Source organism: Argopecten irradians, chromosome 1 (genome assembly GCF_041381155.1).
Source record: "Argopecten irradians isolate NY chromosome 1, Ai_NY, whole genome shotgun sequence".
Classification (NCBI taxonomy): domain Eukaryota; kingdom Metazoa; phylum Mollusca; class Bivalvia; order Pectinida; family Pectinidae; genus Argopecten; species Argopecten irradians.
Genome location: NC_091134.1, coordinates 30,879,791 through 30,891,586, shown reverse-complemented (window position 1 = coordinate 30,891,586; position 11,796 = coordinate 30,879,791). Strand labels below are relative to the sequence as shown.

At 34.5% G+C, this 11,796-nt stretch overlaps 2 protein-coding genes across 2 annotated transcripts in view; one reads left to right on the top strand and one right to left on the bottom strand.

Moving 5' to 3' along the window:
• Positions 1 to 968: 968 nt before the first annotated feature.
• LOC138323850 (prefoldin subunit 3-like) lies at positions 969 to 10,776 on the bottom strand. Its single transcript, XM_069268747.1, has 6 exons — positions 10,646 to 10,776; positions 6,693 to 6,817; positions 5,850 to 5,916; positions 5,575 to 5,673; positions 3,382 to 3,520; positions 969 to 2,001 (listed from the first exon to the last, which is right to left on the bottom strand). Exons 1-6 carry the CDS (start codon positions 10,709 to 10,711, stop codon positions 1,937 to 1,939), a joined length of 561 nt encoding a protein of 186 aa, XP_069124848.1. The 5' UTR covers positions 10,712 to 10,776; the 3' UTR covers positions 969 to 1,936.
• Positions 10,745 to 11,796, top strand: part of LOC138323843 (cullin-5-like) — a 19,691-nt gene continuing 18,639 nt past the window's right edge. Inside the window, exon 1 of the mRNA XM_069268735.1 lies at positions 10,745 to 10,837. Coding sequence (XP_069124836.1) covers positions 10,823 to 10,837 — 15 coding nt within the window. The 5' untranslated portion in view covers positions 10,745 to 10,822. The remainder of the gene's footprint in view (positions 10,838 to 11,796) is intronic.

Here is an 11,796-nt window from a genome sequence, read left to right as displayed (position 1 = left end):
GCCAATGATGAGGAGTGTCCTTTCAGTGTACTTCTACTTTTCCCAGTTCTCACTAAAGAAAGTAAGGCATTCCGAGATGTATATATATACCTTATAAGCAGAAAAAATTGCAATGCACTTAAATGTAAGATTCAGTCATTTGTTGATCATATGACCTTGTTGACATTAGAATTAAATTTTCACATTAAGATTCCTTTCTAGCACTCCTCGTTATGTATGACAATAAAAAAAGTCCACAACTCCTAAACTGCCAAAGAAGCTGATTTTGTCGTGACATATACCTTTGGAGTTACAGAAGTGGTTTTTATTCTTCATTTTTGTATAAATCAGTATAGTAAGTGCTAAACACACATGGGCTACATAGTTCCTGACAGAGGGAGATCAGGATTGGAATTATCCCAAAGAGACTTTGCCTTTCCAGTAAATTACTGATGGAGAAACCAAGGACATGTACAGTATAGGATCTAGTGTTCAGTAACAAACTCCTGAAGAATAAGATGAAATCGTACAGAATTTGACTCCTAATGGAAAAGGCAATACTTGTACTCCCAGGGTCAATTATATATTAATTATTGGTTCATTTTTTTTTAATACTTTTTATTCATGTTGCTTTTTTTTCAATCTCTCTTTTTCTTAAAATAATCAAATAGCTTATCTTATCTGATTATAAACAATATGACCTTATTCACCATGTTTCATGCTTGCTCTTAGTAAACTTTTTGATGATGTAATATGTGTAAATGTCCTTATCTCAACAAAGTGATAGATAAGGGCCATAACTCCATTCAAAAATGTCGGACAAAAACTGGCAATAAGACTTGCCCAAGTTGTTAAAGACTTTAATTTGAAGTAAATTCCAGAGAAATGGAAGTCTAACAGATGGGCAAATAAACTGACAATACAACAAAACCAACATTAATACCCCTAATTTTATATAAACCAAGGAAAAAAAACACACTGAAAATCTATTCCACTTAAGTAAGTTTTTATTTCAGTGGTCTTTATATTCATATCTTAACGAACATCACAAGAGATATACTGAGTATATAATACAAAGGATTATTTTCAAGATTATGAAATATAAAAGACATTTTGTTCATAATCATTAATTACTGCCAGACCATTAAACACTACTGAAAGTTGCTCTTAGTTTGATAATTACATGCTGTAGCAAAGCTGATTTCTTTTTTCAATTTTAAATGCTGTTTTTTCTGTTCATTTTTAAGTGAAAGCAGAAACTTGTATTATTCTAAATGAGAAGTAATAATACAAATGATCTATTGCACTTACTTGTTTATTAAAATGTTACGAGCACTATTAAGCAGGAAACAGTACAATGCAATAATGAATCAAATAAGTGTTCATCCCACGAATCAATACTGATTTCTTAGAAATAGAATCAATTCACTTCAGGAACTGGAAAACCTAGGTTTGCTCATCTTACTAATGAGATATAATCTTTTTATACTTTTTACCCTAAAAGATTTTTCCAAAGAAAGAAAATAAATCTGTAAGTAAGTCAACTCTGATAGTGTTATAGGCTAGTAGTAGAACTACAGTGTACATTGCTATGCATTCATTTTAATAGGTGAATATGGAGATAAAAAAGCAAATGTTCAAACTAATGAAGAAAACATTGTCCTTTTCTGTATTTCCTATCAAGTAATATTAATTCTGAAATAACTTCAAACTTTTTTCGCTGAAATATCAAAGGCTACAGCTGATATCTGGATTTCATAACATATCAATCTTGGCAATTATTGAAAATAATTTTTGCTGGGAATAGATGAATTATCTCCCTTTTCAGAAGCAGTCAAGTTTCTTTGAACACTGTTCTGAAAGATTTGATATTATTTGGTAAGTTTGAAGTCTGTAAATAAGATTCACAGGTTGTTCAGCATGGTCGGAAAACATCAGAATGGACAGGAAGAGTAGACTAAGACTTTGTTCCCTGCGCTGCCTGTCGTCTCTTGACATCCCAATTGTACACTCGTGCCATATCTTAGGAGTCCAGTTAGGGAAATTATACCAAACAAAGCATTCAAAATGATACTGACAAATATTAAGTCCAAAATTTGGTTCAATTTCAAAAGATGAAGATGATTTTAACATCCACCCGGGGTCCCCACTTCCTAGTCCGCTAAACCTGCCTATATTATAAGGCTTTTTTAATTCAATTTTTTTTTTGCCTAATAATATAGTCAGCTCGCGGTACCTCTTAAAAATGTGAAATCGTAGGCCAGATTTGGCCTACGCTACGTCAGCGGCATATTTCTAATATATCGTCCATGCAATGCCGGGAAAACGTACACATACCTATTCATTGGGATCTTATGTACTCCACTGCCCCCATGTTACATCCCATTTATGAAATTAAACAACTCTGCACAATGAAATACTTCCGAGACCCTTCTATTTCACACATTTGTAATGGCCGCCGTATACACATTTAGTAGAGCAAACGGCAGCCAATCAACTTCGCTTCCGGTTTTATTTTTTAAAAAACATGTGTAGTTGAAAGATAAACAAAATGCAGTCAGTTAGAGTTTTTATAGTGAAATTATGGTCGACATACACAACATGTTGTCAAATATTCAAATTGAACACGACTATATTGCTGGTACCGCATCACTTTTGCGATTTCACGTTGCATATACATGTAGCATATACACGGTAGAATTTTCTTTATCTTTCAACTACACATGGTTTTTTAAAAATAAAACCGGAAGCGAAGTTGATTGGCTGCCGTTTGCTCTACTAAATGTGTATACGGCGGCCATTACAAATGTGTGAAATAGAAGGGTCTCGGAAGTATTTCATTGTGCAGAGTTGTTTAATTTCATAAATGGGATGTAACATGGGGGCAGTGGAGTACATAAGATCCCAATGAAAAGGTATGTGTACGTTTTTCCGGCATTGCATGGACGATATATTAGAAATATGCCGCTGACGAAGCGTAGGCCAAATCTGGCCTACATTTTCACTTTTTTAAGAGGTACCGTGAGCTGACTATATATTAGGCAAAAAAAAAAAAAAAAAACCTAATAATATAGGCAGGTTTAGCGGACTACCCACTTCCCAATGCATAACTGCTGACGAGTCAAAAGAGATGATAATTAAAGACTTGAAACTTTTTGTGTTGCTACAATCATTGTAGATAAATGAATTTAAATTAGTTTACTAACATTCAAGCAGCGAATCTGTAATCTCTCTTGGTTTACTCTTCTATAAAGCTTCCATACCTTCTATGTATCTGAAGACATTTATGGTCACTGAAGGCAGATCTTGGTTAAATTTCTAACCAGATTGACAATTTTGTCAAATAATTCTACCACAAACTTGAATACACAGACACATAGTTAACTTTTGGTAAAAGGATACTGACTTCTAACGTTGTCGTTTGGTCTCTAATATAACTTAAATCATCGTCAACTTGTGTTAGGTTTTTGGTTGCTGCTTCTAAGTTCTTTTCTAGCAAACTTGTAGCATCATCGATTGTGTACTCCAACATTACATTAGCCTGAAAAAAAGAAATTAATCAAACATTTATGGATTGGCATATAATTTATCAAACTTTAAACATTTCAAATAGCAGGAAATGACGTAACAGAAGAAATTAATCCTTGGCCACAATAGCAGCTCTATAAGACTTATTCATAATTTCAGTTACTAGTGTTGGGAATCGTTGTAAAAGCACAATTGATGATCAGTTTTGGACAACCTACTAATTATCTTTTTCATAAAACCTTTTAATATCCCAGAAAAAAAGTAAGAAAAATGAAAGAGCAGTATGAATTGAAGTATTTTTTTTTTCTTTAATTCAAATTTGAATTATTGTGTATCTAATATGTCTGAAGCATTTTGAAAGGTGGTTTTGCACATACAGTCGAGACTGTCTGAGCGACCTCCTGTATGTAGCGACTCCCTGTCTTATGTGACCTTACTTGAGACCCCCCAACGTATTTTGCTATATAATGGGTCTGTTTTCAGCGACTCCCTGTCTTACGTGACAAGCGACCATGTTTTTACAACCCAAACATCATAAAAAGTCTGTCTTGAGCGACTTTTCATTCGCCTGAGGCCATAATTATGATAGATAAAGAGGTGTGAACATCGAACTAAACATCGACTGTTGACTACGATAAGAGTACATTACTGTGTAACCAGTTTTGACGGATCATGAAAGATCGTTTTTTTCCACAAAATTTTTGCCTTATAAACAATTAAAAAGGCTAGATATCATTCAAATATCTCTCAATACTAAACAATGGCCAACATTGACAATTAATAACGGAACACATTAAATAAATCGGCATGTTTTATTTTGCCTACCGTATCATCCTATGGCTTGGCGTGGGTTACTCTCTTCTTGTTTTGTACATGGCATTTACGACCAAACATAATTTCGTTCTTTGATATGAGTAAACAGTCATTATAACTGCCATCCCATAGTCAGAAACCCTATATTTTTCTTCAAAAGTTTCTCATAACACCAAAAAGTCTAGTAAAAACAAAACATGCACACGACTTGGGCTTCTGTAATGGCCGCCATTTGGTAGCAGTGTAGACTACGGTAGATTTGTAAAATTCATCAAAATAAAGCCCAGGTTTTAAAATGGTACCTCTACTGTACAGTAATGTTTTTTAATTTACACAACATCTGCAATTGTTTTGCAATGGTTGTTTTCTGACAAGTGTGATTTTTGTATTTTTTTTTTTCAAGCCTGAAATACAATTTTTTTAATTGCAAAAAAAATGAGATTTTTAACCCAAAATTGAACCCCTCCAGATAGAATTTTTTTCTTGAACAAAGTTTAAAACCAAGCATCAATGTATGCCTGCTTGTAACTTATAACTAGATCTAAATGATTTTTAATTAAAAAATTTTTTTTAAATCATTTAAAAAAAAATCTATTATTAATTTTGAGGTTTTTTTTAAATCAAGTAATTGATATATTTATAATGAAGAATAAATTTACAGACAATTAAAGACAGATTTTTGTACAGTGATGTTGCGGATGAACTTGGACTGCCTTAAGTGACTCCCTGTCTTATGTGACTTTTTTGTGATGGTCCCTTGGAAAGTCACATAAGACAGTCTCGACTGTATATATATTACATATTAAAGGTTCAGAACAGCATAAGATAAGCAAAAGTTAATTTTTATAATTGATAAGTGAAAGTCTTTAAAAAAATCATAATTGATCGATCATCAATTAAAATTGAGAATCGGTCCAACACTATCAGTTACAACATTAAATTACTATGTAACAATATCTTTAAAAATTTCAAGGCAAAGAGAAATCAAACCATCTTCAAAGCTTATACCCATCTCAAGTCCAACTCTCTAATAAATCAATAAATGACAAGATGCACATAATAAGCTTTTGCATGCAATGGTTGATATATTTTCATTACTATCCTGAAATACATTTTCAAACATTTTCTTATTTTTTTGTTGGTTTCATAATTTATTTCATTTTTTTCTTTAGAAGGTAGAATACCTTAACCATGTAATTGGTTGTTGTTGCTCTATGAAGAAATGAAGACACTATTAGAAGAATAGGTACTTACCCCTAACCATAAACACACTTTTTCTGTGGGTGGAATTTTCGCTTTAGCATACACCTGATCTGATAGTAAAAACCTTGTCTCTACTGGGTCCGTGGAATCCTGAAATGTCACAAACATTTTAGCCAAAAAAAAGTTTAACAGTATTTACTCTGTAGTTAACTATTTACTCTGCTATTAAATCAAGTTAGCTCCCCTTTCTGCTTGTTGCCAGCTATTTGCAGGTTTCAAGATTTGAAAAAAATATTATACTTATAAAATAAGGGGAAATAACTCACCTTTCTTGATTGTAGATGTTTTACTATGTCTAAAGAGGTTTTTATATCTGGAATCTGAGACTTTAACCTGAAAATAATAAAACATTTTTTTTTCTTATTAACTTTAGATTACATATGAATGATACATTAGAAAAGGTGACACGCAAATAAAATATCTGTATCGGTGCAAATAGCATACTTCAGAGTAACTGCAACATTGTAGCTCAAAAGACTTTTAGACCGATAATGGTGTCGTTTTTAGAGCTACAATTGGTGCCTATTACTGCTAATGGAGCAAGAAATGCTTGTGTAAACCATTATTAAAACGTCTGTATGCATTCTATCTTACTTGTTTGATATCACTTACCCACTAGGCAATAAAACTGAACCGTATGAAATATCAAATTCACAGCGAGACATTGGGTTTTTTTTCACATATAAATATGATGGTCTTTTCGAAGGAAAATTATACGGCAAGTCTACAAAATATGAATTTGACGTCTTAAGAGTGGTAAAGTAGATATTAAGAATGGTCGTTATGTTTCTTTTGGACAAAAATGATATATAAATGCATGTATATGTTTAAAATAATTGGAAACCTACAAAAAAGTATAGAAAATTGTGCCCGAGTGATTTTCGGAGGCAGTGCTCCACTACGACACATAGGGACCAATTCGTACCAGGCTGAAAGGTACAGTAGGCCGGGTACGTATATTCGTTCTAACTTCAGAGTGGACTCTGCATAAGGTACTTTTATTAATTAATTAATGGTATGTTCATAATATTACCTATACGTTAAATCAAATATACGATCATGTAAGGTGGTACAAACAAGTTGTGTGTCAGTAACACTTGAAATATTACCTGGCCTTCTTTGTGTTGAGGTTGTATTCCATGAACTTGTATTTGTTATGCTGCTCATCTAACCTCTTTAGAACTACTTCTGCTGATTCGTTACTAGGTCTCTGCATGAAGCTGTCGACATCCTCCTGTATTACGAAAAAAAACCCATAGCAGAGTTATAATTATATACAATTTCAATTTTGCCATCTTACTAACAAATTGGTCTCAAAATGCAATATGCACAACTACAATGTAGGGTCCTAGAGGGATCTATATATATAAATTTGAGGATTCCTTCCATACTTTCTTTAGAAATAGAGGTGACAAGAATTGTTAACAGAGGGGCAGAGAGATGTACCATAGTTGAATGGCGATTTTAAAGGCCTAGAAACCATCTTCAGATGGTGGGTCAAAAAGTAGCATACAAATTGCTATTTAAATGATAAATTTAATTTTCATATATTTATACTCAAGAAATATTTTCAAAACATTTACTGTAAATTGCCATGATCTAAGGTATGAAATATTGTCAAGTATATTCAAATATATCTATGAGATCCCACATAGATCTTGGCACCCATCATTGAACAATCTATTGTTATTTATTGGTAGACCTATATAAGGTAGGTGCTATTAAAAAAAAAAAGGCGGATATATACTTAACGAGACAACATGGGAAAATTCCACAATTTCCTAATGAGACAATAATTACCTTCAATTTGCTTCAATTAAAGATGCTCTACCGCCTAATAGAGCATAAATAAAGATGCTCTACCGTCTAATAGAGCATAAATGATACCCATCATTTGAACAATAATTGATGTATAATCGGTATATGTGTCTAACTAACACAACAAGAGATCCCAGAGGGATCTTGGCGCCCACCAAAGAATGATCTATATCTGACAAAGGAAAGATGGATCTTTTCTCTATTTTTTAAACTTTTTCAAACATACTACATATAAAATTTGAGACAGATCGCTTCAGTACCTTTTGAGAAATAGCGGTAACAAACTTCAACTATCAAAATCCAAGATGACTCCTTGGCGGCCATCTTGTTGATCAATCGGTCCCAAATCACAATATGCACAACTAGGGCCCTAGGGGAACCTACATTTGAGAAAGATCCATTCAATACTTTCTGAGAAATAGCGATAACAAACTTTGAATATAAAAATCCAAGATGGCTGCCTGGCAGCAATTTTGTTGACCAATCGGTCCCAAATCACAATATGCACAACTAGGGCCCTAGGGGAACCTACATATGAATTTTGAGACAAATCCCTTCAGTACTTTCTGAGAAATAGCGATAACAAACTTTGAATAACAAAATCCAAGATGGCTGCCTGGCAGGCATCTTGTTGACCGATCGGTCCCAAAATGCAATATACACAACTAGGGCCCTAGGGGAACCTACATATCAAATTTGAGACAGATCCCTTCATTACAATCTGAGAAATAGCCATAACAAACTTTAACCATCAAAATCCAAGATGGCGGCCTGGCGGCCATCTTGTTCATCGTTTTGTCCAAAAATGCAATATGCACAACAAGGGCCCTAGGGGAACCTACATATTAAATTTGAGAAAGATCCCTTCAGCACTTTATGAGAAATGGGGATATCAAACCTTAACTATCAAAATCCAAGATGGCCGCCTGGCGGCCATCTTGTTTTTCCTATCAGCCTCAAAATCTGTATGGCACAAATAGGGACCAAGGGTAACCTCCATGTGAAGTTTGAATAAAATTCCTTCAGTAGTTCTCAAGAAATATCAATGACAAACTTCAACTGCCAAAATCAAAGATGGCTGCCTGGCCGCCATCTTGTTTTTCCGATCACCCTCAAAATCTGTATGGCACAAATAGGGACCAAGGGTAACCTCCATGTGAATTTTGAACAAAATCCCTACTGTAGTTCTCAAGAAATATCGATAACAAACTTTAACTACCAAAACCAAAGATGGCTGCCTGGCGGCCATCTTGTTTTTCCGATCAGCCTCAAAATCTGTATGGCACAACTAGGGACCAAGGGTAACCTCCATGTGAAGTTTGAACAAAATCCCTTCAGTAGTTCTCAAGAAATATCGATAACAAACTTCAACTGCCAAAATCAAAGATGGCTGCCTGGCGGCCATCTGGTTTTTCCGATCAGCCTCAAAATCTGTATGGCACAACTAGGGACCAAGGGTAACCTCCATGTGAAGTTTGAACAAAATCCCTTCAGTAGTTCTCAAGAAATATCGATAACAAACTTCAACTGCCAAAATCAAAGATGGCTGCCTGGCGGCCATCTTGTTTTTCCGATCAGCCTCAAAATCTGTATGGCACAACTAGGGACCAAGGGTAACCTCCATGTGAAGTTTGAACAAAATCCCTTCAGTAGTTCTCAAGAAATATCGATAACAAACTTCAACTGCTAAAATCAAAGATGGCTGTCTGGCGGCCATCTTGTTTTTCCGATCAGCCTCAAAATCTGTATGGCACAAATACGGACCAAGGGGACCCTCCATGTGAAGTTTGAACAAAATTCCTGCAGCAGTTTTTAAGAAATAGTGATAACAAGCATTGTTTACGGACGGACGACTGACGACGGACTACGGACGCAGGGCGATTTGAATAGCCCACCGTCTGATGATGGTGGGCTAAAAATGCATATAAAAAATATATTTTACTTTTGGTGTATGCGCAAAAAAGCACTTAATTCCATATAGGGCATATAGTGTAATGGAAATTTTTCGGGATGCAATTAATTATTTTTTAGCATCTTGAATTAAAACAAGAACCTCAAACTTTTCAATGGTGGTAACTGTTTAAAGTACACTTCTTCTGTAAATGGCTCCTGTTTTTGATACAGCTGCAGGCAATTCAAATGCAAAATAACATTTGTTGGTGGTGGAGCATCTTTAAAGTGATTTAATAATCAATTAGTAAAGTAATCAATTACCTGTGACTGATCAACTAAACCTTACAGCCCTAAATAATATAATATTCCCTGTATACTACTATGACAAGGATTTATAGGTGGGAAGGATTCGTCACTGTCGCTTTCATTATTAAACACCACACGAGACGCCTATGAACCAGGAATAAAATCCCTTTTTCCCAACAAATACTTGTCTTAAAGTTATTGAGTCAAATGAAACACCAATGTTAAGTTGATTAAATTTCACAACGTTTAGTTTGCTTTAAGGACGTGAGATTTCAAAGAAATGTCTTATATTTTCATTAAAAAAATAAGATAGCTCATGAAATGACAGCACGTAAGGCGATAACTCTCACATCTGCAGGATACATCAAAGGCTGTGCTGGCGGATATCAAAGGAAAATCGGTTGTCGCCCAACGTCACGGGCAGTTCACAAACACAAAGCTCCTGTGCTGAACTTAACCAAAACCCAGTGTGACTTATCCATCTCATATACGTCCTTGACTATGATTATTGACAAGAACATCTTTGGACTTCATTTTACCTGTAAGTTTGAAGTTTTATCCCAGATTTTATATGGCACAACCGGACAACATTTTAAAAGAACATGATGCTGTAGTTACATAACTAACGGTATCTAACGGTATCTAAGAAGAGGCATCAGATCAACTTTGACCCCAAACCCCAAAACCCCAACAGCCCCCCACCCCTACCCCAAAATTTAACTTATCATGTGCCATGATTTGTCTTAACTCTTGAGGGATTTATGAGATAAGTGGTTGCAATGCTCTCATCTTGTGAAAATGTTATTATAATTTACTCATTCTTTAAAATCGGATATTTGTTCCCACTTACCAATATGTTTGATATGCAGTGTCAGAAATTAAGGATGACAGGCATGATTATTTATTATGGAAATCCGTCATCGATACTAAAGTAAACACTATGTGATATTTCCTTTTAGGGTAATGTTACAAAGATTCACACATTCTATTAGAAAACATTTCGTCTTTGATACGCAGATAAATAAAGAGTTTCTGCTGTTCTTACCACAAATTCTGCCAAAGGAATGCCAGCGTGCTTCGTTTGTTCGGGCATGCTTTCCGTGGTCGCCATGTTTAGAAATGAATCTCGTTCAAATCTCGCCAAAAAGACCGTTCGATAAGTCAGTCATCGGTGCTTACTTTTGTTGAGTAAATCAAGAGAGGTACCGATGGAATATAAAAGATGGCAATGTTGAAGGTGAGGAATTATTGCACATATCGTTGATAATATGCCGTATTCTCGTTTTAATCACCCTTTATATATTATCTAATTACTTACATCTATGTCAAGGACGTTCTCCTGTTTATTATCTATCTCGATATCATTAATACTGCATGTAAACAATAAATGGATTGGCGTTGACAATCCTCTGTGATCAGAGAGAAACTTAAGGTTTTGTCACTGGTCTAAAAGGATGGTACACTATGATTTACACGGGTTATAGTCTGGTCTGACTCATAATCCTGAAAAGGATAAAAGGTTATTATGTTTTTACTGACTTATTAATCAGAAAGTTGGGGTTTTGAAAGATTACACCCATAAAAAATAGACAATAGAATGACAGCTGCATAAGTAAACAAAGAAAAAAAACAAGTAGTAAAAAGGAAATTTATATACATTTTGGCAGATAATGGAATAGCTTTAAATTAAATGATAGAAAGGCATTTAATTGACAGCACTGTCATCTCAAGAATAATGTTCTTATTAGCTTGTGCACACATGATAGTGTACATGTACAAATGTGTGCATATGCAGGTTCAGTATAGTTTTTCCTGAAATCAGAGGACATAACGTTACCTGGTAATCTTATTCTGAAAGGGTTATTATTGTTCAAAGGCGAAACATTGATCTGATCTTTCAAAAGCAACAATTATATGAATTGATAACAAGTAGGGTTTTCGGTGGGTGCGCCATAAATGGCCTGGCCTCCTCTTCATGATTATGTAAATAGAATGGAGTTAAATTATAAAAGCAGGGTCTTCTTGATTTTCTATGCTTAAAAGGATATGGGGATGGTGTAAAGGCAAACAAGGTACTGTACATATATATTATACTATAATCGACACCAGGTTTAGACGATATGTTAGATTCTGATACCTGTATCATCATCATCATCATGATTTTCTGATACAATCACTAGTTCCACAAAAGTGTCT